The sequence below is a fragment of the Panthera tigris genome, chromosome C1 (genome assembly GCF_018350195.1).
Source record: "Panthera tigris isolate Pti1 chromosome C1, P.tigris_Pti1_mat1.1, whole genome shotgun sequence".
In the NCBI taxonomy this organism is placed as follows: Eukaryota; Metazoa; Chordata; class Mammalia; order Carnivora; family Felidae; genus Panthera; species Panthera tigris.
This window is the reverse complement of record NC_056667.1, coordinates 208,395,285-208,419,550: the sequence shown is the minus strand read 5'-3', so window position 1 is coordinate 208,419,550 and position 24,266 is coordinate 208,395,285. Positions and strand designations below refer to the sequence as shown.

The following is a 24,266-nucleotide window of genomic DNA, read 5'->3' as shown; positions in this document are numbered from 1 at the left end:
ATAATCAACTCGTGTTATTTTATTCAGTTACTTCTAATTATTTCAAGACTATTCTTTTAACATTTTTAGGCAAAGGGTCAAATCTCATTTTTCTATATATCTTGGATACCTTGAATCTTCCTGATACATAGTAGACGCCTAATACAGACTGAGTGAAAAAGTTCAGACAGAATATCATCTGTTTTCTCTGTATTGCTTATTCACATCTATCAAGTTCGTCATTTTTAAAAAAAGTTTATTTATTCATTCTGAGAGAGAGAGAGAGAGAGAGAGAGAGAATCCCAAGCAGACTCCATGCTGTCAGCACAGAGCCCTACTTGAGACTCAGTCTCACGAACTGTGAGATTATGACCTGAGCCGAAGAAATCAAGAGTCATTTATCCAAGGGATACAAGTGTATTGTTTCGAAGGGACACATGCACCCCCATGTTTATAGCAGCACTATCAACAACAGCCAAAGTATGGAAAGAGCCCAAATGGCCATCGATGGATGAATGGATAAAGAAGATGTGGTAGATATACACAATGGAGTATTACTCGGCAATCAAAAAGAACAAAATCTTGCCATTGGCACCTACGTGGATGGAACTGGAGGGTATTATGCTAAGTGAAATTAGTCAGAGAAAGACAAAAATCATATGACTTCACTCCTATGAGGGCTTTAAGAGACAAAACAGATGAACATAAGGGAAGGGAAACAAAAATAATATAAAAACAGGGAGGGGGCAAAACAGAAGAGGCTCATAAATATGGAGAACAAACTGAGGGTTACAGGAGGGGTTGTGGGAGGAGGGATGGGCTAAATGGGGGAGGGGCACTAAGGAATCTACTCCTGAAATCATTGTTGCACTATATGCTAACTAATTTGGATGTAAATTTAAAAAAATAAAAAGTAAAACAAGTTAAAAAAAAAAAAAAGAAATCAAGGGTCAGACACTTAACTGACTGAGCCACCCAGGTGCCCCTGAGCCTTTCATTCCTAATGTGGGTCTTCAAGAAAGCTCTTTCCAGTCCTTCCACAAGCATATGCTACTATAATGCGACAACGAACAGCTCATTCTCTTCGGCTTTTCTGTTCTATGACCAAATTTTTGGTCTTGCCATTTCAAATGTAGGCACAAGGCAATACTGATGAAACTAAATATTTGAAAATGGTACCTATAGCTGCCCCAAATTTCAGAGCAACAAGGTGCCAGTGGAAACATTTAACTGAGATGGAATGTGGTCCATGTAATGTCTGACTTGGAAAGGAAGGTTCGTTTTGTGATCCAGTTTTCTATGTCTTTAGAATGACTGGATAGTTATCTTTAAACAATAAAATCTAACGGCAGTTTTCTACTTAATGCAGTCATATGTGTATTTACACATTGATACATTTGTATCTACTTAAACATTTCCATACTCCTGTCATACTCATTTCAACAAATACTTGAGTACTTACAACGTTCCAGCCCCCTGTGCTACGTTCTTGGCTTAAAACGGCAAACTAGACACTGTCTCTGACCTCCAAGAGCTTTGAGTCTTGTAGGGGAAACTGACAATGACAGGTAACGTGAAAAACTCTCCTACTGGATAAGCTCGGGTGTTACAGGATGTGGGCTCAGTGAAAACTCCCTGTTGGGCTTGAACTTGAAGGTGCGACTCGAAGGGCAGACGGGTGTTGTTTGGCAAAAGATAGGAAGCCAGCGTTGTCTTGGAGGGGAGAGGATGCATGCATGGTGTGCCAGGGAAGGGGCTGTATTACCGCAGCACCCCGACTGTGGCACTCATTAGCTACAAGATGTTAGTGTTAATAATTCAGGTAAATGTCTGGCTATTTGAGCAATATTTGAGAAAGAACAGAAGCTTCCCTTTAGGCCAACAGCTATTTAAGAAATTATCCCATTAATAAAAAGATACAATATCCAAGAACAGGTTCATCAGGTTCATCTTCCGCAACATGAGCATCCTAAACCCACATCCTGAAAAAGACTCAGAGAACTAGAAATTGTTCAAATTCTCAACACGGTGAAACGTTTCAGTTTAGTTTTGCTTTGTTTTCCACGTTGGTTCACGCCATAGCTTAACAGCTTTTGTTCTTAGATATTGTATCTTTTTATTAATGGGATAATTTCTTAAATAGCTATTGGCCTAAAGGGAAGCTTCTATTCTTTCTCAAATATTGCTCAGATAGCCAGACATTTACCTGAATTATCTTATTAACACTAAGAGTTTTCCGGATTATTCTTTTGGATTTTCCAAGTTTATAATCGTACTATCTATAAATAATACATCCTTCCTTTCTTAAAAACAAAATTCCTGGAGCCCCTGGGTGGCTCAGTCGGTTAAGCAATCTGACTCGATTTTGGCTCAGGTCATGGTCTCACAGTTGGTTCGTGAGATCGAGCCCTGAGTGGGGCTCCATTGCTGACTGTGCAGAACCTGCTTGGGGCTGTCTCTCTCCCTCTCTCTCTGCCCCTCCCTCACTCATGCAGCCTCTCCCTCTCTCTCTCAAAATGGGTAAACAAACAAACAAACAAACAAAAGAAAATCCTTGACACGTAGAAAATTCTTAAGGCTATTAGGAGGGTTGAGTACAAAACATAAGACCTACAAGGCAGCTTCCAGAGAGGTGTTTGGGACACAAAGAGTGACCCACATGTTCCGAGGTTGTGTGTGCCTACTGGCCAACACAGAGTGCTAGGTGCCTTTACAGGTTGATGCAGAGGAGAGGACACCCCCAGGCATCAGAACTTCCAGAACTTCACATCCTCCTGGCGGCAGCTCTGTGGTCTCTGCCCCAACTTGACCTGGCAGGATCTTGCCTCATGCCCTTGCTGCACACCTCCAGCCCACACGCTGATGCCAGGGCATAGGATGCCCTGGGAGCCATGCCAACACAGCCTGGAAGTGTGTGTGTGTGCGAGGGAGGTGGGGGTGGTTAGTCTGGTCCCGTGGGATATATTCTTGACGCATGATTAATAGGAACAGGTGGATAAATTCTTGCCTCTGTTTCCTCTGGGACAGACTGTCCTGAAACAAAGTTAATACAGCTTCTTGGAGGATATTCTCCAGGGACTGAACAAGCAGTGGCAAACTTGGTCACCCCCTTTTCTGCTTCACTCCGCCTTGCTCCTGCCTTCCACTGTGCCCTCCATGGGAACTCAGCCTAAAGCTTTGCCGCACCCGCAAAGCCACCATTCCACCAGAACTGTTTTCACAGTTAATGCAAGGAAACACCAGCAGGAAGATGGCTCCTAAGACCCACACGGACGGATGGCCAAGCTGCAAGTAAGCTTCTCCATCGCCACTGATCTGCACACATCTGTCACTTGGGCCATGGCCACAAAAGGTACCTACCTGGTGGTCCTGGGTATCCCGGCGACCCTGTGGGGCCTGGTGCCCCAGGACAACCCGGGGACCCAGGAGGCCCCACTGCATTCTTTCCCGGGGGTCCTCGTTCCCCTTTCCTTCCTTTCACGCCTGGGAATCCAGGGGCTCCTCTGAGGCCAGGCCTCGACGACCCTTGGAGAAAAGAATCATTTTACCATATTTTAAATTTTTTCCCGATTCACACATGTTATCTTTCAATTGCAAAATGTAATATGTTCTTATTAATAAAAGTTGCCCCATCAAGAGGTATATAAAACATAAAACAAAAAGAGAATATCTTTCTTCATCTGTGGCTTTGCTAAACGATCACAGGTCAGCAAAGCTCACAATGCTCCAGTTCCATGAGGTAATTTATATAATGTATTACAAGGGACTGAGACCGAGTTAGGGGTGCACTGGCGTCTTTTTCTTTAAAAGAACCTCATGATAAATTCTTCAGTATATGCGGTTTTGTGGCTGTTTTTTCATTAAAGACTAGAAGATACCAATCTTTCAGTGTCCCAAATGAGAAAGAGAGACCACTGTCACTGGACCTCATTCCCACAGCCAATTGTCTTCGTTATAAAAGGGCGTGATGGGGGGAGGCAGGCATCTCCTGGGAGAGAAGCCAAGCCAGGTGACACAAAGCTCATCTGTCCCTCATAAGGTGACAAGGACATGAAGAGGGGATAAGTCTCGAATCTCTGCCTTGCAAACAGTTTAACTGTGAAGAAGAGAGACCTCACCACCAAAGGGCTATGAAACCAGCAGGGGTAATGACTGATTATTTCTGATTATTGACCATAAAGGTTTTGCCATAAAAGCAAATCCATCTGTCTGATGTCCGTTTTAGAGCTCTGTAACTTTTACTCGCTGCTTCCTAAAGGGGCTGATTCATTACTTGGGGGGTCGGGAGTAGAGAAAAAAGTCCTCCCTAATCTTTGGCCAGACCTCTGCTACATCCTTTTGTATTCCAACTTGATGTATTTTTCCGTGCACATGCAAATACACATAATATTTATCCGTTTATCTATGTTTTTTAACAATGGGATTATAAGATACGTATAGTTCTGCAATCTGCTTAATTTTAATTCATTTTCAAAATTACGTAATAGCTTAATACACAACATGGTATAGAGAAAATTATAATCGACAGCAGGGCTTATCAAATCTTTGCTGCTTTTTCAGGGTTTCGTTTCCTCTACAAAGTGACACGTGATGGCATTACAGTTATAATTAAAGCCACTGAGGTTAATCCTTGATTAAACGTCCTGGATCCTCGTCTTCCTCTCTCAAGAGGCAACCACTCCAGGGACTCATGGATGTTTTTATACTTCATGGAATTGTCTGCATGTCCGTAAATAATGTACTGTGAAATTTAAAACTTCACATGAAAGTATAAGCTATGCATCTCATGCAACATGGGATACACTATGAAAACTATCTTTTTTTAGGCAGCCTAATGACTGCAAATTTCTGTTTTCTACCTCTGTGCCTCCTCTGAGCTTGGAGGCTTCAGTTATTGTCTTACACTTAGTTACAACAGCTGAGAAGTTAAAAAAAAAAAAAAAAAGAGCATTTCTAAGTTACTTTGTGTCCATTTTCACTCCCCCCACCCCCATTTCGGCTGTAAATCACAAAGTTAACAATTAGGAAGCTGGAAACACTTTTGGCCCCGTTAGTGAAACATCTGTCCTACGCAAGCAGTGCAAAGGTGATTTTCCTTTTAAGAGCATTTCTGTTGGTGCCTGAGACGCAGGTACCTACCAGCACTTCCAGGAACTCCAGGAGGACCACTGGGACCTATAAATCCGTAACAGTAATTAATTGCTGGCAAGGATATAAACACTCCCCTCCCCCCATTTTTGAAATCTTGGGTGACAATATCATAATAATCAATAATAAATATTTTCATACTTTCTCTACTCCCACAGAGAGAGATAAAAGAAAACCTCGCTGATTGAGACAAACTGCAGAGAAGGAACTAGTCTTAGATGCCTAACATTCAAAAGTGAATCATGCCACCTTTGCACCTTCAAACAATTCCGCAGAGATCTACGAGGAGCCTGCTGTGTATCTGACACTTTGTTGGAACGGTTCAGGTGCTAGAAGATGGTGTTCCATCTCCAATAACATCGCACGGGGTTCTAATTCTTGGACATATGGAAGTGATTTATAGTGACCATATATCAGATTAAAAAAAAATCTGTGTCTGTATCTATACTTGTCTGTCCATCTATTTAAGAATGCTAGGTATTTTTACTCTTTTGAGTGAAATTCTCCTTTGAAATCTTATGTGTATCAATAACTTGCCTCAGATCAGTGGTTCTCGATCCCGGCTACACACTAGAATAATCTGGAGAGCTTTTGCAATCTACCAGTGCTCAGCCTCCCCCCTCTCCCCGCCCCCACCTCCAGACAGTTGCATCAGAATCACAGGGATGGGACTTGGCACGTTTTTAGAAGTTCCCGGGGATTCTGATGTGTAACCAGAGAGGAGAGCTCTTGGCCTAGACCTTTCCAGTGTATCTACCCAAAGGGACAGAATCTAATAAATGTGACTCTGCTTCATGGTGCCAGGAGTTGGGAAACCCCAGATTTCAGTCCCTTCTTGTCACTATTATATGGATTTGCTCAAACTATGTTTTTTCAGGGTCTCCATTTTTTCTTTTGTATCCCACTAAGATTGCTGATTCTTTATGTTCCCTCCTCCTGCCCTCTGGCCATTATTAGTGTTTTCTTGTCCGACTTGAACTTCATGCTTGCACACACAAAGAATTTAACCGCCTTCTGTGGTATAGCACCTATGGAATTTTCATATAAAAGTATGAAAATTAGGAGGCCATGAAAATTGGGAGACCTCTCTTCCCCCTCCCCAACCCCCCCCCCCCCCGGCAAATTCTAGGTCTATAAGCATATGTTACATGTTGCCTGGAGAGAAACACATGGAAATAGGCAGCAAACGCTTTAGGAAGAAATGTATCCTCACCCTGTGGGCCACGAGCTCCTTTGGGGCCTGGTGGGCCTGGAATTCCTACATCCCCCTTTTCCTGGTATGCATCATAATATTCTGTCTTAAAGGAAAAAGGAACAAATGAAGAGAAAAGATAGCTATTTATGGAGAGCTCACCAAATGCCATATTCCAATGTCTTTTATTTTGGCCCAAATGATATTTTCCTTATCTTCCTGAATTCATAGGTTTATGTGTTAGCAGAAATATGGTAGTCATATATACATAATGGATACATGTAAAAATAAAAGTTGATGTTTCTGGTATCATGGTATCATATACTTCATGGGCTTTCAACTAGAAATACATTTTATGATGTGACCCAGCTCACATACTCATAGTTATAAATATACATACATACATTTCTAGATATGTGTGAATACGTATGCAGAAATTGAAGTTTCACGAACAGTGACTTACCATTTTAACATTTGATCAATGCTGATTTTTCAGTATATTCTATCTCACTTAATTTTTTTTAATGTTTATTTATTTTTGAGAGAGAGAGAGAGGAGGAGCAGACAGAGAGGGAGACACAGAATCAGGAGTAGGCTCCAGGCTCTTGGGCTGACAGCACAGAGCCCGATGCGGGGCTCAAACCCACAAATCGAACCGCAGGATCATGACCTGAGCTGAAGTCGGACGCTCAACGGACTGAGCCACCCAGGTGGCCCTATTCTATTTCACTTTTTAAAAACACTTGTCCTCATGAGCTAACTTTATTTCAGAGTCTGTTGGGACCCACACATCAAAAAATACTCTGATTGTTTCTTTAAATTTCAGGATACCAATGACTTGCAATAATTGAGGACTCTTGTTTCTGACATGCTCAGTGGACCTACTGTTGGTCTTTAACCATCTACTTCGTAAGCAGAATTTCCAAGGACGATAATAGAAACTGGAATTAAAACACATACACACAGCAAACTGGGAATGCTAATTCCTCTCCAGCGCAACTGGCAAGGAGATTTCATTTAGAACTTGGTACATTTATCTTAAATGAAAGAAGAGGGGAAAAGAAAAGGTTTGTTTTTTGTTTTGTTTTCCTGTATGCTGCATGGGGCCCATGACTTTGCTGGCTTGTTTAAAAAAGAGGTAACAAGAGTATTGTGGTTAAACACTATGTATACAGTCACAAAAAATAACTCACAATAATAACAGTAATGATAATATAATAATCTCCATCAAAATCCATAATGGCATATGTGCACCTGCCAAGGGTTGGCTAAGTGCTTTCACCCTAAGGCCCAATTATTCTTCCCAGCAACTCCATAAAAGTATTTTGGGGCTATTTGCATCTGAATCACTTACTTGTTGTGTGAAGGTGAGAATTTCCAGGACCTTCCTCCAGTTACTTTACTTAGTTAAATTTACTTAGTTAAATTACTTAGGCTGAGGGGTCTGAGAACGGTGTTAGGAATGGGACCCCCCTCACCCCCACCCCCTGACTCTCCTACTACCACCGTCCTTTCTGAATGGCAGCTCCACTCGGCGCATTGAACGTGAGAACCACTGTCCTTTAAGGCAGGAGACGAAGGGATACTGGAAGTCAGAGCCCGGATCTCTTTTACTCATCTCCTTAAGCGACAGGGTCACAAAATAGAGAATGTGCTCTATCTCTGCAGTCAGGAGCTGACAGACATCCGTGCAATCCACATCCACACTGCAGAGAGGAGACAGCCTGCTGAGACGGAGCTTGGGCTTGGGGTCAGTGGCTTCTGCTGGCCCTGGTTGGGCTCGTGCTGCCCAGAAGTGCAGGATGTCATATACCCATGCCCAGACGGAGTGGGTGGAGCTCGCTCCCTCTGCCCTGGGTACCCCAGCTGACCTCCACGGCACCCCTCCTGCTCTGCTCAAGGCCACAGGTCACCTGGGGCCATGTGTGATTGAACAAAGGTTTTCTTCTTTCCCACCGCCGAGGGTGGGCATTGCTAGTGCCTTCCAGAGACCACATAGGACCAAATAGAAATATTTATCCATTGTCAAATGGACAAATAATGACAACAGCTATTTTCTTCCTTGGTTTGATAAAAAAGTAAGTACTATCATCTCTTAACAGTTAATGAGAGACGCCAATTCAAAATTTCCTTGATGCTTTGGAGGACTTGATCACCCATGACAATCGGACATTATCTTTAGTTACACTTACTGGACCACGGAATCCTGGAGGGCCAATGTCCCCTTTCCACCCCTGTGTTGAAAGACAGTTACAAATTGTGAGTACATTAATCCAAAATATTTACATATTTGGTATACTGAAAAAGCAAAATGCACAGCTAAATAATAAACTGACTTTGGGTTATTTCCCTGGAGGGCCACACCTGGGGCAAGAATCCTGTCAACAAGGTCCTGAGAAGCAGCTGTGGCTCTAGTGATTTCCAGATTCCCTCCGTGCCAGTGCCTTCCGAGGGTGTTTCTATGCATTACACACTCCCACGTTCTCGCCCAGATATCAGGCACGGCAAAACCAGGCTGTGAGTTATATGCAGTCCCCACTGTCCCAACTCACCTGTAACCCACCCCCTTCCTTAGCTACTCAAGAGGGCATTCTCAGAATTGGACAGGAAGTGATATTATTTATTATAGTGTAAATCTTGAATCTGCACATATCCTTACACATAACAATTATTTGAAAATGTCTGTAACATGTTGTCGGCAACGCATGAAACGGACTACGGCGCACAATTCATTCATCGTGACCTTTCAGCGTGTCATGACCCAGGTTGAGACTCACGGGGCTCAGCCTACACCTGCCCTCCGATGACCAGAAACCCTCGCCTGCAGGACTTCTCCAGCTCCTTCCTCATGAGCAAACTAAATCTCACTGGTCACTGTGTCAGCCAGCTTCTGCCACACAGAGCGAGTTTTCTATCTTTCCCACAAAACTGCCCTTCAGGTGTCCGTGCAAACTTCACATCCCTCACTTCCTCTTAACAAATATAACTAAGGTGTTTTAATGAACACTGGTCGCAATTCCTTGTACCTATTTCCAGGGCATGGTGGGGAAAGGGCGGGCAAAAGCCAACCAGTTAAAAGAGCCTGGAGAAGAGGATGTTAGAGAGGGCATTACCTTAATGCCGTCTTCTCCTGGTAACCCAGGGAAGCCCCTGTTGCCTTTGGCTCCCTGTGGAAAAGGGCAGAGAGAATGGGTCAGGAGGCCCACGGGTCAATTTCTCCTGTGGGAAGCAAGGGCAGTTGGAACTCCTTTTTGCAAAGAAAAATTAGGGTGGCTCAGATGGTCTCTCTTCACAGTGAGGGTGTTGCACTCTGATTCTCAAATGCAGGTTTCAAAGGCCGCATGCTTTTTCTAGATTAGTAGCTACCGATGACTCCCCAGAGTGCTTCTTCACCGAATGGAACTGACATTTCAGTAACATCGATGGGCCAAATCATGTCTTTACCTCAGTGCCAGGGAAACCAGGGGTTCCGTCTTTTCCAGGTTTTCCCTAAAACAAAAACACATCATTTAATGAATACGGAAAACCTGAATGATACGATCGATCGTCTCCTCTCGACCTCGGGCAAGAGAGCCTGACTGAGACTCTCCACCCATTTGTTAGAAGAAAAAAAAAAAACTACTAATCATGGAACACGTATGACCTTCTCTTGGTGGGAAAGGCAGAGCCGGGCAGAAGGGGAAATCGGGGGGGGGGGGGCGGTCAGTGGAAGGAAGATTGGAAATTAAGAGCTAAGCTTCAGTGAGATCTAATACTATCCACCCAAGCTTGGAAGAAAACTTGAAAAAGCAGAGGAGTGGACAAAAAAGCTTAGAAAGAGGGAGGTGTTCACAAACTATTCGAAATGTTGGCAATTCCCCGAACTGCAGATATGCCTGTATTTGGACATACTTATAAAAATATGGTGCAGTGTTCTAAACAGACAGGGCTTTTGGATGACCTATTATGAAGTCTACTCTCCATGAGAGAATAAAAATCATACTATTTTTTTCTTAGAAAAATATACACTTTTCTCAATGTAAAAGTTTTAGAATTTAAACACAATATATGTGGTTAAATATTTCTAAAAATAGAGCTGGCCGGGTGAATGGACCCTGGCGGCTTCAGTGTCCCCACTACCCATGTCACAGCATGTCCCATTTTCTTTGGGGAGCGGCCATTCCCTCACTCTGTGTGATTCTCATGGGGCTCTCAGTCACAATAACCCTGACCCCTCTGGTCTGGCCAACCCTGGAAACTTCTTTCTGGCCACAGTTCGCTTTCCAGAGTGAGGCATTGAACCAAGTTGGGTCAATTAGAGAGATTCTCTGGGGTTTTATTAATGGCCACAGGGAAACACACTGTCTCCTTGGATGCCATTAATCTGAACTTCTCACCTTTTCTCTCTATTGCCACCTACAAGGAAGAAGGTCATTGTCAAAGGAGAGCATGAGGCCAATCAATGCACACAGAGGGGGAGAAATGTATGGAGGGCCCCCTCCCGCCATATTGTTTCAGGCTCTGAAGTCCTTGAAGGCTGTTTCAGCCTTAAACTTCTCAGCTACTTGAACATATAAGTCTCATTTCTTAAATCTTTTTCTAAATTTTTTAAAATATTTACTTATTTTTGAGAGAAAGGGACAGAGCACGACGAGCAGGAGAGAGGCGGAGAGAGAGGAAGACACAGATAGGAAGCAGGCTCCAGGCTCCAAGCTGTCAGCATAGAGCTGGACCTAGGGCTCAAACTCACGAACGACAAAATCATGACCTGAGCCAGAGTCAGACGCTTAACCGACTAAACCACCCAGGCACCCCATATTTCCTAAATCTTTAAAAAACTTACAAAAGTCTAAGCTAGTTTGAGATGGGTATCGTACACTTATTTCCTAAATAGTCCTGAGTATTTACTAATACAGGCTGCACATGACACTGAATTTCCAAATTTACCTGCGGGCCAGGTTCTCCAGGAGCACCTTTTTCAGCTCCATAAGATTCCCCAGGCAGTCCCTGTATTAATGAGAGTTATATCAAATTGTACATATTATTGATTTTTTTTTACTTATCTTGATTGCCATTAACTTTTTCCTTCTGATTATTCTGTTATATTTTAAAATGTTAAAATCATGGTTCATCTAAGAGGGAAATCTTATTTATAAGTATTCGTTTAAAAATAAATGCTAAAATACAAGATGCTATATGCAAAGAGCCCAAATGCCCATCAACTGATGAATGGATAAAGAAGCTGTGACATATATAGGCACAATGGAATACTACTTGGCAATGAAAAAAGAATGAAATCTTGCCATTTGCAACAACATGGCTGGAACTGGAGGGTATTATGCTAAGTAAAATAAGTCAGTCAAAGACAGATATCATGTTTTCACTCATATGTGGAATTTGAGAAACTTAACAGAAGACCACGGGGGGGAAGGGAAGGGAAAAAATAGTTACAAACAGAAAGAGAGGCAAACCATAAGAGACTCTTAAATACAGAGACTCTACTGAGGGTTGATGTGGGTGGGAGGAGAAGGGGTGGGGAAAATGGGTGGTGGGCATTGAGGAGGGCACTAGTTGGGATGAGCATTGGGTGTCGTATGTAAGTGATGTATCATGGGAATCTACCCCTGAAGCAAAGAGCACACTGTATGTTAGCTAACTTGACAATAAATTATATAATAATAATAATAATAATAATAAAACCCCCAGATGTTGAAGATGAATCGTAAGATGGGTGACATTGGGCACATATACCACAGCGTAGGGATTTCACCTAGAAGTAGGTGTAAAATAATTCTAGTATACTCATGACCTCTGCAGTAAAATACTATCATGTTCTAGCGAATATTAAGATTTAAAAGTAGATCATATATCAAAATAGGCTCTAAGGCTCTACTTTACATTTCAAGGGAACAGCATGAGTGTAAATGACCTACTGAGGGTCCAGGAGGTCCGGATTTGCCCATGGCTCCCTTGTCCCCTTTCTCTCCCTTGAGGTCCTGCCACAAAAACAATTTCAGGTCATTACACCCAGATCAAATAAGATTTTACTGCTTTTACAGATTTCTCTGTCTGTTCAATGTACTGGATTTACAAAGAACTTATGTACCTCTTGTTAACAAGACACATTATTGTTTTTCACATTTCAAATGTTATACTTGTGAACCCATTGAAACTAAACACAGACTTTTTTTTTCTTTTTTTTAAAGAAAGTTATCTTTTGGATCAAACTGTGTTCAACCAATTTAATTCCTGCATCAGTTTTCAATAAGCACATTCAAATCATTTTTAATGTATCTTATTTTCATTTTAATATACAGAAATTATTTTCATTGGGATCATTTTCTGAGTATATGTTATGATGAGAATTTGATTTCCATTAATCAGGTTTGTTTGCCCCCTAATTGCATTTTATTGATTGTATTTTCCCTCTTGTGAATCATCTCTTGGGGCATCAGTTTTTTTGTTTTTTTTCAAACTTGATTTTTTCCCCCTCGATCAAATCTTCCAGATCTAGATTTTGTCAAAATAAGACTTTTTTTCCTGTCAATTTCTAGTATATGTGCTGCCGAAGCGAGCACATTTCCTGTCAATTTCTAGCCAATACCATTTTAGACTTTATTAATTTTATTTTTGTCAATTACCTCTTAAAAGTGGTTATTTTCCTCAGGTAAATTTTTCTCCAATCTTCAATGAGAGTTATTATTTTGATTATACCAAATTTTGCCGTGTTTTGCTTTAACTCTTTTCAGTTTTGTTTTGATAATTTCTATCACTAAAAATTATTTTATTTTTAGTTTATTTTTGAGGTGATGAAAGTGTTCTAAAATTCCAGGTGGTAATACTTGTAAACCACATGAATGCACTGAAAGCCACTGAATTGTACATTAGAGAGCAAATTTTATGGTATGTAAATTATATTTCAATAATTTGTTAAAATTAATTATAACTAAAACCCATGAATTTTATTCTTTAAAACGGATGTGTGAATTATGATATGTGAATTATATTTCAATCAAGCTATTATTGAAAATAATCACAAGTCTTAAAAAGAAGGATGATTTGTGTTTATTTCTTCCACAAGAAAATTGTTAGTTAACCCCTCACTTCCCTCCCCCCATCCCAGGCATTCCAGGATCAACCTAGTGTCTAGGTTTGGGGTATTATATTGTGATTCACTTTTTCTGAGCATTCAATTCAGTTCTATATCCTGGTCTTTCCAGCTACCCCATGGTAGGAACAAAATGCAAATGTTAATGTCAAAAAACAGGGTCACAGTGTCCTGGGAGAGAAATTAGGGCCAAATGGCCCCTGGGGTTATAATGGCAGATAAAAATGTCTCAGTTGGTTACAATACCACTCCACCCATATCTTTAGGTCATTACTATCCAGTTGGATCAGAGCCATATAACCATTTTGTTATCATTTATTCAAACATACTCACTGAATCCCCATCTGAGTTGGGAACAGTGAGAAGGGATGGGGATAAGAGGTGAGCAAAATTAGATCCAGGCTCCACCTTCTAGAACCTTGGAAGCTGCTTCCTCTGATCTTGCCTCACATCCCTGTCTCATTGTTTTCTGGTTCTCCAGTAAAAGATGGGGATAAAATAAAATCCAGAGGTTCAGGCAGGGCTGAACTGGGCTTAGACGGAACTTATAAAAGAGGTAAAAGATCGCAAGGACCTCCCCCCCCCCCAGAAGAGAGAAGACACAACCCTAGTAATAAAGTAGAAGAGTTACCGTTCTGTTATCTGGGCCGGTTAGCGTCACAATAACCGTTCCTGGTGGTCCAGGGGGTCCTGTCAATCCTTTCACACCCTAAACACAAATACACTCAGGAATGCAAAGCTGAACAACATCACCTTTGCTTTTTTGAAAGACAGATGCTCCTTCCCTGTTGGTTCTTCGGTGAGAAGATAGAGCCAATGATAGAGCAAACACACACGTTTATTTCGGTGTCACTCAGTGACTGAGACGTATAGGTTGGTCGCTCTGAGACTTAAAATGTCTTGCCCACAAATAAACCCCAGTATTTGAATTACCCGCTCTCCTTTTTGTCCTATCACATTATCGCCCATGTGACCCTGTAAGAAAAGACAAAACAAAATTATTTTTAAAAAGAAAATGACTATGAATGGTCTAAACCCACTGAAGTGCCAATGTTTGTAACTGACCATTTACATTTTAATTATAATGTCAGTATTGTCAAAATTATTTTAGCTATTTCTTGGAGGAGAGAGGCACACTATGTTTCTTTCAAAAGTAGAGATCGTGAAATGCAGAAAGCTTACGGGATATACTTAATATGGCAAATGAAGGCATGATGTGGCATGGGGAAAGGAAACCAGCTCAGAGGACATTTATCTGGCTCAGCCACTAGCTGGTTACCTAACTTTCTGATGCCCTAGTTTTCTCATCTTAAAAAGAAGAAGCAAGGGTAGCTGAACTTCGGGATTCTGAAATTCCTAGAGAGGCTAAGAATACAATTCAGTCTTCAGTAGTAATTTAGTGACATGAGAGAAGAGAAAGGCATGCAGGGCCCTTCATGTACTGGCTTAAGATCAGGTTGGTTTGGGGAACAGTCCGCTGCAAAAGTTTATAGGATAAAGTATTGGGTGATCAGTCCGCTGCAAAAGTTTATAGGATAAAGTATTGGGTGATCAGTAGGATTATCAGAAATGGGAAACCTACGGACTTGCCCTTTCCTGATACGGAGCTCCTTATAACTGAATTATCAGGGATCAAGTTACTAAGTGCAGGGAGAAGCGAGTGAGGGGTGCAGAGCTGTCTGCCCCATTCCTTTCCATGGATTATTCCAGGGAATAATCCTGTGCTTCCAGAGAGGGTCTGGGCAGTGACCGCATGTCTAATCAGGCCAGGTTTGGCTTTTAGCTTGCTTAGGGCGTTCTGGCTGTTGTGACACACGAACTATAATCTACCTTAGGTCCCGGAGGTCCCATGGTTCCTGGAAAGCCCTAGAAAAATCCAGAAGTGAAAATTACAGCGGGAAATGTGTACCAAGCCAAAAACTCTGTGTAAAGCTTTTAGCTATAATGAATTTATTAGTTTATAGTGTCTATAGCTGTGATGGCTTCATACTCACAAAGAGCCCTGGAGGGCCAGGTGGACCAATGGGTCCAGGAAAACCTGGAAGGCCTGGTAAGCCCTGTAAATTAAGAGAAGAGTAGGGTAAGTTTAACTTTACTTCTTACCTAAGAACAATGTCCATTTGTTCTTAGTTCTTAGTTCTTAATTAAATCTATTAACATATTTTAATGAAAGTTGAGGAGCATGATGGCTCTCATTCATGGCTGCAGTTAATTACAAAAAAAAGGGGGGGGGTGGGGAAAGGAAAAAAAAAAAAAAGGTGCCTAAAAGCGCGTTGCCATGTAGAACAGGTTGCCAGGGATACCTGGATGGTAACATTTCCAGGAGTATGACCAGAGCCGTTGCTTTACTTTAGAAGGGTTTTTAAATTTTTGAAATTTTGCTTTTGTCTGTGTGTCTGTCTCTCTGTCTGCCTGTCTCTCAGCCAAGCATACTCCTCCCATAGGGCTTTCCACCTGCTCTCCTTCTGTCTAGAATCCTCTTTCCCCAGACATCTAGAGGACCGACTTCCTTTCCCTTTTATTTTCACTCAAATGTCATCCTTTCCCAGCTCGCCCAATGTAAAGCCACAACCCTCCTTCCAACCTGGACACTCCTTTATCCCCTGGCCCTGCAGTCTTTTCCTCCTTGGCATTTTTTACTATCTAACCAACACTTATTAATTTACATTTTTTTCTATTTTCCCCTACTAGAATGTAAGCTCCATGATGGCAAGAATTTTTTTTTTTGCGGGGGGGTGTGTGTGTGTGTGTGTGTGTGTGCTGATTTGTGCACTGTGGTATCTCTACAGCCTAGAATAGCTCCTGGCATATAACTGGCATGTAATTCATGTTTCTTGTATACATGAATGTCCCACTGTTAGATCTTCATCAGTAGCACCCTGTAGTACCTAGCCGACACTCAATGCACACTTAAAGGACACGTCAACGTCCCAGATGGCTGCGATCTCTTCTTACTGGATCCCTTTCCTTCAGCATCAGGCCCCTTAAATGTTTCTTAAACAAGAAAAATCAAGAGGCATCATGTTCTGTATCTTTCCTCAAAGGTCGGTAAAGCCTCCTAAGCATGTCATTCTGCCATTTTGTGGCTCACCATTGGTTGGCAGGGGTCACCATCCAGGAGCACAACAACCTAAACTCAAACTCTTTGACTCACTTAGACAAATTTCCAGAAATTTCCACATGTACTTCTGAACTAAGTTAAAATATTTCTGGTTTTAACCTGGAAGTTAGTACCTGTGCCTGAGGTCTACCAAAAAATCCTTTTGGATCACAAAGTAAAGCATACACAGTCCCCCAAATGGCTGTGTCTCTTTGTATCTATCTGGGATCACACTCAGATCTACATACATATGGACCAGAAAGTAAACCACTCTACAGGAAAAAGGCACATTTAAATAAAACCCACTTACTCCTGCAAATTTTGTAATAGGGCTATTACTTAACATTATAGTTTTAAATGATATTCAGTGTATGATACAAACCTATGCTTGATTTCAACAAATACAGAGTAAGTGGAACATAACTATTCCTTGAACATTCCTTCTTAGGTGTAGAAAAGCCTGGGTAATTGAGATTTAAGAAGAGATTAAAAGACTTATGAACAAAATCATCCCTTTATGTTAGTTTCATGGAGTTTCTCATAAAGTGAATATTCTAGAGTGAAATGAAGTCGATATGTAAACAGAAGACATGTGAATGTCTACTGCAATGTCCTTGCAGTTGTCAGAGGTGGGGGTGGAGCATAGGTGAAATGTACACATGTCCAGTTATAAATAAATGAGTCTTGGGGATGTAAGGTACAGCATAGTGACTATAGTCAATAACATCATATTCCAGATTTGAAAGCTGCTAAGAGAGTAAAGTTCTCATCATAAGAAAAAAAATATTTGTCACGGTGGTGATGGATGTTAACTAGACTTATTGTGGGGATCATTTCACAATATGTACAAATCTCTGATCACTACCCTCTACACCGAATATGTCATATGTCAATAGTATCTCCATGAAAAAAGAAAACAAAACAAAAAAGAAAATGGAAAACAAACAATAAAAATGTTCATAAGAGGGGGAGGAAAAGATCTAGAGGAAGAGAGAGAGAGGAGGGGCAGAGACAAAGACAGAGATGCAGAGACACAGAGAAGGGAGAAAGAGGGAGAGATGGACAGACAGAGACAGAGAAAGAGAGCTAGAACCAGAGAAATGAGAATGAGAAGACCATCCCTGAAGTGCTATACCTGTAATCCTGGGGCTCCTGGCAACCCGGGGTCACCTTTTCCATCAAGTTCTATACCTTCTGCAGCAGGAGCTCCCTTGAAAATAAAGAACTTCATCAACTGTAACCAATGTTATATTTGCAAAGCTCCTTTAAATTGCTTATTCAAACTTCTACTGCTTCAAGGATAAAAGTGCTTTTCAGGGCATACACGTAGAGAAAAGATTTAAGATTACTCAGTTTGGAAGAGATCTAAGATTTTCATATATCCTAAGATAGACAATTTACTGGGCAAGCAAGAAAGACATAAGAATGACAGAGCATTTCTCAAGATTCCAGAATTAGTGGCAGCTCCTGATCTGGAAGTCGGGACCCTGAGCCTGATGTCAGTTCTTTCCTCCTAGACTCTATTTCCTTCAAGGATTTTCCAAAACTTGTATTTCTTAAGAGGTATTTACAGAAAGAGCTAAAAGAAGTTGTCCGATAGGAACAAATATCATGGTCCAATTATTAACTGGTTTCTGAATTAATTATTAAACCTGATTTGGAATCACTTATATCTCATCATTTAATGGAACCCCTTTCAGATGTACCATTACAGATTTCCTTTCTTTCTTCTTCTTCTTTTTTTTATCTGTTTATTTTGAGAGACAGAGAAAGCACGAGCAGGGGAGGGGCAGAGAAAGAGGGAGAATCTCAAGCAGCCTCCACGCTGTCAGCGCAGAGCCCATGCGGGGCTCCAGCTCACAAACTGTCTTGAGATCAAGACCTGAACGGAAGTCAAGTTGGACATTTAACTCACTGAGCCATGCAGGCGCCTCGGAGATTTTCAATACTAATATGCCACACATGACTTACCTTTTCTCCTTTCAAGCCAACAGCACCCTAAGAAAAGGAAACCAAATACACAGAATCACTGCTTTGTCCTCACTGCTATTCAGCCCCCTCTCTCGCTGTATACTTCTCGCTGGCTTTTAAATATGTTCAACTTTCTTTCATTTAAAGAAACAAAACCTCCCCTTAATCTCCCCCTGCCAGTACTGCCTGTATCTCTTCTTCATGTCATCTGCAACCTTCCCATTCTGTTCAGATCCCATTCACTCCTCAGTCCCACACCTGCCTCATGCCCCATCCATGCTCAAAGTATCCTTTGCTAAGTCCTGCAATGATGGTGATGTTGTTAAAGTCAATGACAAGTTGTCAGATCTTCGTGGACTTCTCGGCAGCATTGGGCAGCTGTCTGCCACGCCCCTCTACGGAAATACATCTTTCCTAGGCTCCCATCATCTACTCCTTCTGGTTTTCTTTCTACCACCAGGAGCCCCTCCTCTTTACGGGCTTATTCTCCTTGACCCGGACATCCCTTGCTAGAGCTTTCTAAGTCATGTCCAAGGCTCTTTTCTCCTTATTCTTGCTCCTTGAGTCACCACCATCCAGGGCCTCTCTGAGCAGATCTAGCTGCCTATCAGTCATCTCCGCTTAGATGTCTCAAATGCAAAATGAAGCCTCAAAGTGCAAACCTGAACTCAACGCATTTATTCATTCATTCGCCACCCATTAGTTGAATGTCTCCTCTCAGCTGCTCTAGACTTTCCCACAGTCTTGACGGATTTCAGCATACGACCATTCTGGAGTAAATGGCTTGTGTTTACACTTTATACAGAGTTAGAAATGGACACCTACCGGGATCCCCGGGTAGCCTGGTATCCCCGGAAGGCCTGGAAACCCTTGCTCACCCTGGAAGACATACAAAGCTTGTCATTCTTTCTTAGTTGTTCTAGAACAGCCTATTGAGATCTTTTCCCTGTTTCTGTCTTCCAACCCTGCAGTGGTAAATCTAGACAAAGTAACCCAAATTCCTTATGGCTGCTGGGTCATGAGGCTGAAGGCCAGAAAACCATTATCTTAACTGAAAACAGGATTAGAATCTACTGTTTCTCAAATTGTGCATAAATGGCAAAAGTCTAATTGTGCCAAGAACTTTTTAATTGCTGTTTCCTTGAAACTTTACTAATTAGTTCTTTCATGGCCACCATTCTGGGAAAAGGAGAGTGCGGTCAGGAAACAAAGAGGATGAGTGAACACTGCAAAGTTCAGTCGTTCCTTGCCAAAGACCAATTTTGCATTCCACGCTTTTGGTTTCTGATTTGCATACACTCACAACCTCAGGCGAAAGTAACCAGGTGAGGTCCCCCCATCCTTCTGTGGGAGAACATGAGAGAACGCCCCCAAAAGACAATCAGAAATCAAACCAGAGCAGGAAAGAAAACCGTTAAGTTTCTGTATGCACACTATTGGTTTTGGCTAAAAGGATCTTTCAAGGAAAGCCTGTGCTGTCTCATTCCTCCTTCACCTTGATTGACTCATTTGGCAGAATGTTTCCCGACCAGCTCCTGTGTGAGGAGCACATACCTTAGAACCATTGCACCCTGGTACACCAGCAGGTCCATATGGTCCAGGATGGCCCGGGGTGCCCTGGAAACACAGCAAGTCTCAGAAAGGAGACATAAGCACCAGACCCCGGGAACAAGCGACAAGAGTGAGGAACCCAAGGTGACGAAAAAGATGGGCTAATTTAGAGAGTTATTTAAATACAAATGGCTATTAATAGTTAAGTAGTATATACAGTTATTTTAGATCACTTAAATAAAAATCATAGCAAATGAAATGGGCTAACAAAACCAAAAATTACCAAGTAAGATACAGATATTTTAGATATAACAAGAGACCTTTCTATACAAAATGAAGTCCCTTAACGTGCTGTTTTAAGCTGGAAGAAAAGAAAGGAAAAAGAAGAGGGATATGTGCATGAAGTAACTATTATTTTACTATTCTACACTATTCAACAGAGATAATCTATCTTATTCCATCTATTTTATTCTACTCTATTCTGATCTATTCTATTCTATTCTATTCTGATCTATCCTATCCTATCCTATCCTATCCTGTTGTATTCCACTCTATTCCACACTACACTCCATTCCATTTTATTCCATCTATCCTATCCTATCCTATCCTATCTCATCTATTCTAGTCCATTCTATCTCATCCCATCCCATCCCATCCCATCCCATCCCATCCCATTCCATTCTATCTCATCTCATTCCATCCCATCCCATCCCATCCCATTCTGTCTCATTCCTTCCCATCCCATCCCATCCCATTCCATTCTATCTCATCCCATCCCATCCCATTCTATCCTATCCCATCCCATCCCATCCCATCCCATTCTGTCCCATCCCATCCCATCCCATCCCATCCCATCCCATCCCACCCATCTCATTCCATTCTATCCCATCCCATCCTATTCCACTGCATCCCATCCCATTCCATTCTAACCCATCCCATACCATCCCAACTCACTCCACGGTATACCATCTCATACTGTCAAGCCCCATCCTGTCTTGTTCCACTTTGTACCATTCTATTCTGCTTGGATTTCAGGAAATACAGTTTGGCTTGTATGTCCTACAAATTCACACTCTAATATATTATGTGATTCTACTGTGACATTTTCATCATGTAGCATATGTCTCAGTACCCATTTCCACGCACTATTGCTTTAACCTCTTTATTAAAATGAGCTTCCTTTTTATTTTTTAACTTTACATATTTTCCCCATTACTTACTGGAAGTCCAGGAGGACCTGAGAATCCTGGCAATCCAGTTATTCCCTAAAGACATAGAAAAGGGGAAGGTGGCAAGAAAAACACTTTTAAAACGTTCAACCTGAAAACATAAAATTATTTGCATTCTAATAACCCCATCCTGCAACTGTAATCAGGAATGGCTAACATCTATTTGAAAAACAAACAAAAAAGTCTTGACAAACTTTTTTAAATCTTACATTTATAAAACTTTTTAAAAGAGATGATTGAGATCTTTTTTTGCCTTTTTGGATAGATTTTTAAGGCATAACTTGCATATAGTAGAGTGCCCTAAGCTTCTGCAAACAGCTTGAGGAACGTTTACAGATGTCTGCACGTACATATTGTTATTACCGCCACCCCATCCAGACAGTGAAAATCTCTACCCCCTCCAGCCGGTTCTCTCACACCTTTCCCAGTCCATCAGTACCCACCCCCAACATAGTGACCACTGTTTTCTGCCACTCCGGATCACTTTTACCTGTTCTTGACCTTCAACTATAGAGTGTAGCATACAGAATGTATTCCTTTGTGACATCTGTATAACTTTTACAGTGCAGAGTTCTTATTTTTTATAAAGAAGAAGACGGACCAGTTGGACTACTAACCCTTCCACCTTTGGGACCGGTGAGTCCTGGAAGTCCTGGTGAGCCCTAGATCCAACATAAAAAAAACAAAAAACAAAAACAAGCCCAAAAGGCAAACACTGGAAATCATGTGGCACTAAGAAACCCATAAAAGTCGCCGTTTTATTCATACCACCAGCCTGTTTTGCTCTTGTGATTATTTCAGTGTCAACACAGTAAATTGCTTGTTTGTTTAATTGGAGCTAAAATATTTATCGGAAAGGACAAACAAAAATTCAGACAAACCCCTGCTACTCCATGTGGGGGGGTCAGGGGGGCCCGTGGCATTAGCATCACCTGGAAGCTTGTTAGCAAAGCAGGCTCTCAGGTCTCCCCCACCTCTCACACGGGTTGACTCAGAATCTACATTTTGACAAGGTTAGAAAATAATTCGTGTTCACACTGATGCCTGTGAAGAGCTGCTGTAAAAGCCCCACATTAGCCGGACAGCTGCTGAGGTCTGATAAGGATAACGATACAGTTACAATGGGGGATGAGAACGGCAGCCAATATTTCTGTGCATGAAAAACACCTTATTAGCAAAATGTGCCTGGCACGCACAAATAAATAAATAGCAAAGCAAGAACTGCCTGAACCAGAGATAAACTAGCTTCAGGCATTGAATAAATACAGTTTAGAGGCCTTGTTTCTTAGGGAATTACCTTAAATGGAGACTGTCTTAACCAGGCCACTTGGTGGGAAAGTTCCATTGTCCAAAAGCTGTTTTTATCATTCCTGGGAGTTTCAGTAGGTTTTGGTATTTTTTAATTTTTTATTTTGAGAAAGGGGTTGTTACAGAGCCTTCTGAGATTGGATGGTCAAGGCTAAAGTGGGCCTTCACCGAGGAGGTGGAATTTTGCTCGTCTATGTTCCCCTCCCCTGCTGGATGCTCTGTGTTATGCTGCAGAAGACTCAAGAGTGACTAGGTTTTATGTCCCCATTAGAAATGTTCTTCATGCATAAAATACTTAAAATTAAGAGTGGAAATTTTTTAACCTGAAAACTCCATTTGGTCAGGTTTAATAGGCTCTAATTGTCTGCCTTGGATCAAATTATCTTTTGTGTGACTACATTGATAAAGCACACTGTCTTCCTATACGAACTCCATGACAACATGATACACAGATATTCTTTTCTTTTCTTTTTTATATGTTTTATTTATTTTTGAGAGAGTGGAGGAGGGGGAGGGGCAGAGAGAGAGAGAGAGAGAGAGAGAGAGAGAGAGACAGAGGATCTGAAGCAGGCCGTCAGCCCAGAGCCAGATGCAGGGTTTGAACTCAAGAACTGTGAGATCGTGACCTGAACCAAAGTCGGATGCTTAACCAACGGAGTCACCCAGGCGCCCCCCTACGATTATTATTTTAACTGATTGCTGGCTTCTCTAAAGAAATGCCAAGGTAACAAGCAGAGTGGGTGCAGAGAACAAAACAAAAAGGAAAGAGTTGGCTTGGGGTTGATCTAAGTCCAGAATTGAAGCAAATTCATTTTATTAGTGAAATGGATGAATATCCTAGGCCACACCCTGGAGGAAGGCAGTGGGATGGGATGGTCAGAGACCGAATGGGTCTGAATTCAGACACTAAATGTCCAGCATCTGGATGACTTTTTTCAAAATTAGGGTCAGAAGAAAGAGAAATGGAGAAAAAGCACATAAATGAATTGGAGAGACATGAAACGGAAGAATTCACAGAAAAACCACAAAATTTTGCATGTTTCTTCGAACATACAGATGTGGGTTTAGTTTCTTTGGTTACAGGAGTTTGATTCTGGCATCATATAAAGCCAGATTTGAACTCTGATCTTGCCACCTTTCACTGTGGAGTCCAGGATGAGTTAATTATGGGCTCCGAGTGTCAGTTTCCTCATCCCTAGAATGGAGATGAGAATATGAGTCACCACAGTCAGGATTTCTGGGACCGATGTGAAGAGTAAACGAGATACAGTCCAGAGTAAACGTCCCAATGCTTCACACGGAATAGAGTCGCAGGAAATGTTGCCTGTGATTACCACTTAAGTATACCACACATTTGGGAAATTTAAAAAGACTCTGCAGGGATCAGTGACAATTATCTTTCAGAGCTTATTAGTTAGTGCATAGCTTGCTGGAGGCCAGCAGTCAGGGGAACAACCATGTGAGTGCAGGAGAGCCCAGGCTTAAGTTTAGCTCGTGTCCACAGCAGGAAAGAGCCATCAGCAAATCTAGTGGTTATGTAGTTATTTAGCAAATCCTCTAGGGTATTTATTTAAACAAAGCCCTTTGTTGTATCACAGACTTTAGGATAAAAATGTGTGATGAGTTGAGAAAGAGGGACCCATGAAAAAAGAGAAGGGTGTGGCAAAAAGAAGAGTATCCGAGGTAGGAGAATTCCAGAAA

At 41.7% G+C, this 24,266-nt stretch overlaps 1 protein-coding gene across 1 annotated transcript in view; it reads right to left on the bottom strand.

Annotated features, from left to right (window-relative positions):
- The window catches only part of COL4A3 (collagen type IV alpha 3 chain), a 132,537-nt gene that overhangs the window by 40,395 nt on the left and 67,876 nt on the right, over positions 1–24,266 (bottom strand). The window contains exons 4-21 of the mRNA XM_042995517.1: positions 21,875–21,919; positions 21,249–21,293; positions 20,032–20,094; positions 19,303–19,356; positions 18,478–18,504; positions 17,642–17,716; positions 15,401–15,463; positions 15,237–15,272; positions 14,340–14,381; positions 14,038–14,115; positions 12,232–12,294; positions 11,246–11,305; positions 9,764–9,808; positions 9,433–9,486; positions 8,512–8,553; positions 6,341–6,425; positions 5,119–5,154; positions 3,340–3,504 (exon numbers count right to left, since the gene is read on the bottom strand). Coding sequence (XP_042851451.1) covers positions 3,340–3,504; positions 5,119–5,154; positions 6,341–6,425; positions 8,512–8,553; positions 9,433–9,486; positions 9,764–9,808; positions 11,246–11,305; positions 12,232–12,294; positions 14,038–14,115; positions 14,340–14,381; positions 15,237–15,272; positions 15,401–15,463; positions 17,642–17,716; positions 18,478–18,504; positions 19,303–19,356; positions 20,032–20,094; positions 21,249–21,293; positions 21,875–21,919 — 1,078 coding nt within the window. The remainder of the gene's footprint in view (positions 1–3,339; positions 3,505–5,118; positions 5,155–6,340; positions 6,426–8,511; positions 8,554–9,432; positions 9,487–9,763; positions 9,809–11,245; positions 11,306–12,231; positions 12,295–14,037; positions 14,116–14,339; positions 14,382–15,236; positions 15,273–15,400; positions 15,464–17,641; positions 17,717–18,477; positions 18,505–19,302; positions 19,357–20,031; positions 20,095–21,248; positions 21,294–21,874; positions 21,920–24,266) is intronic.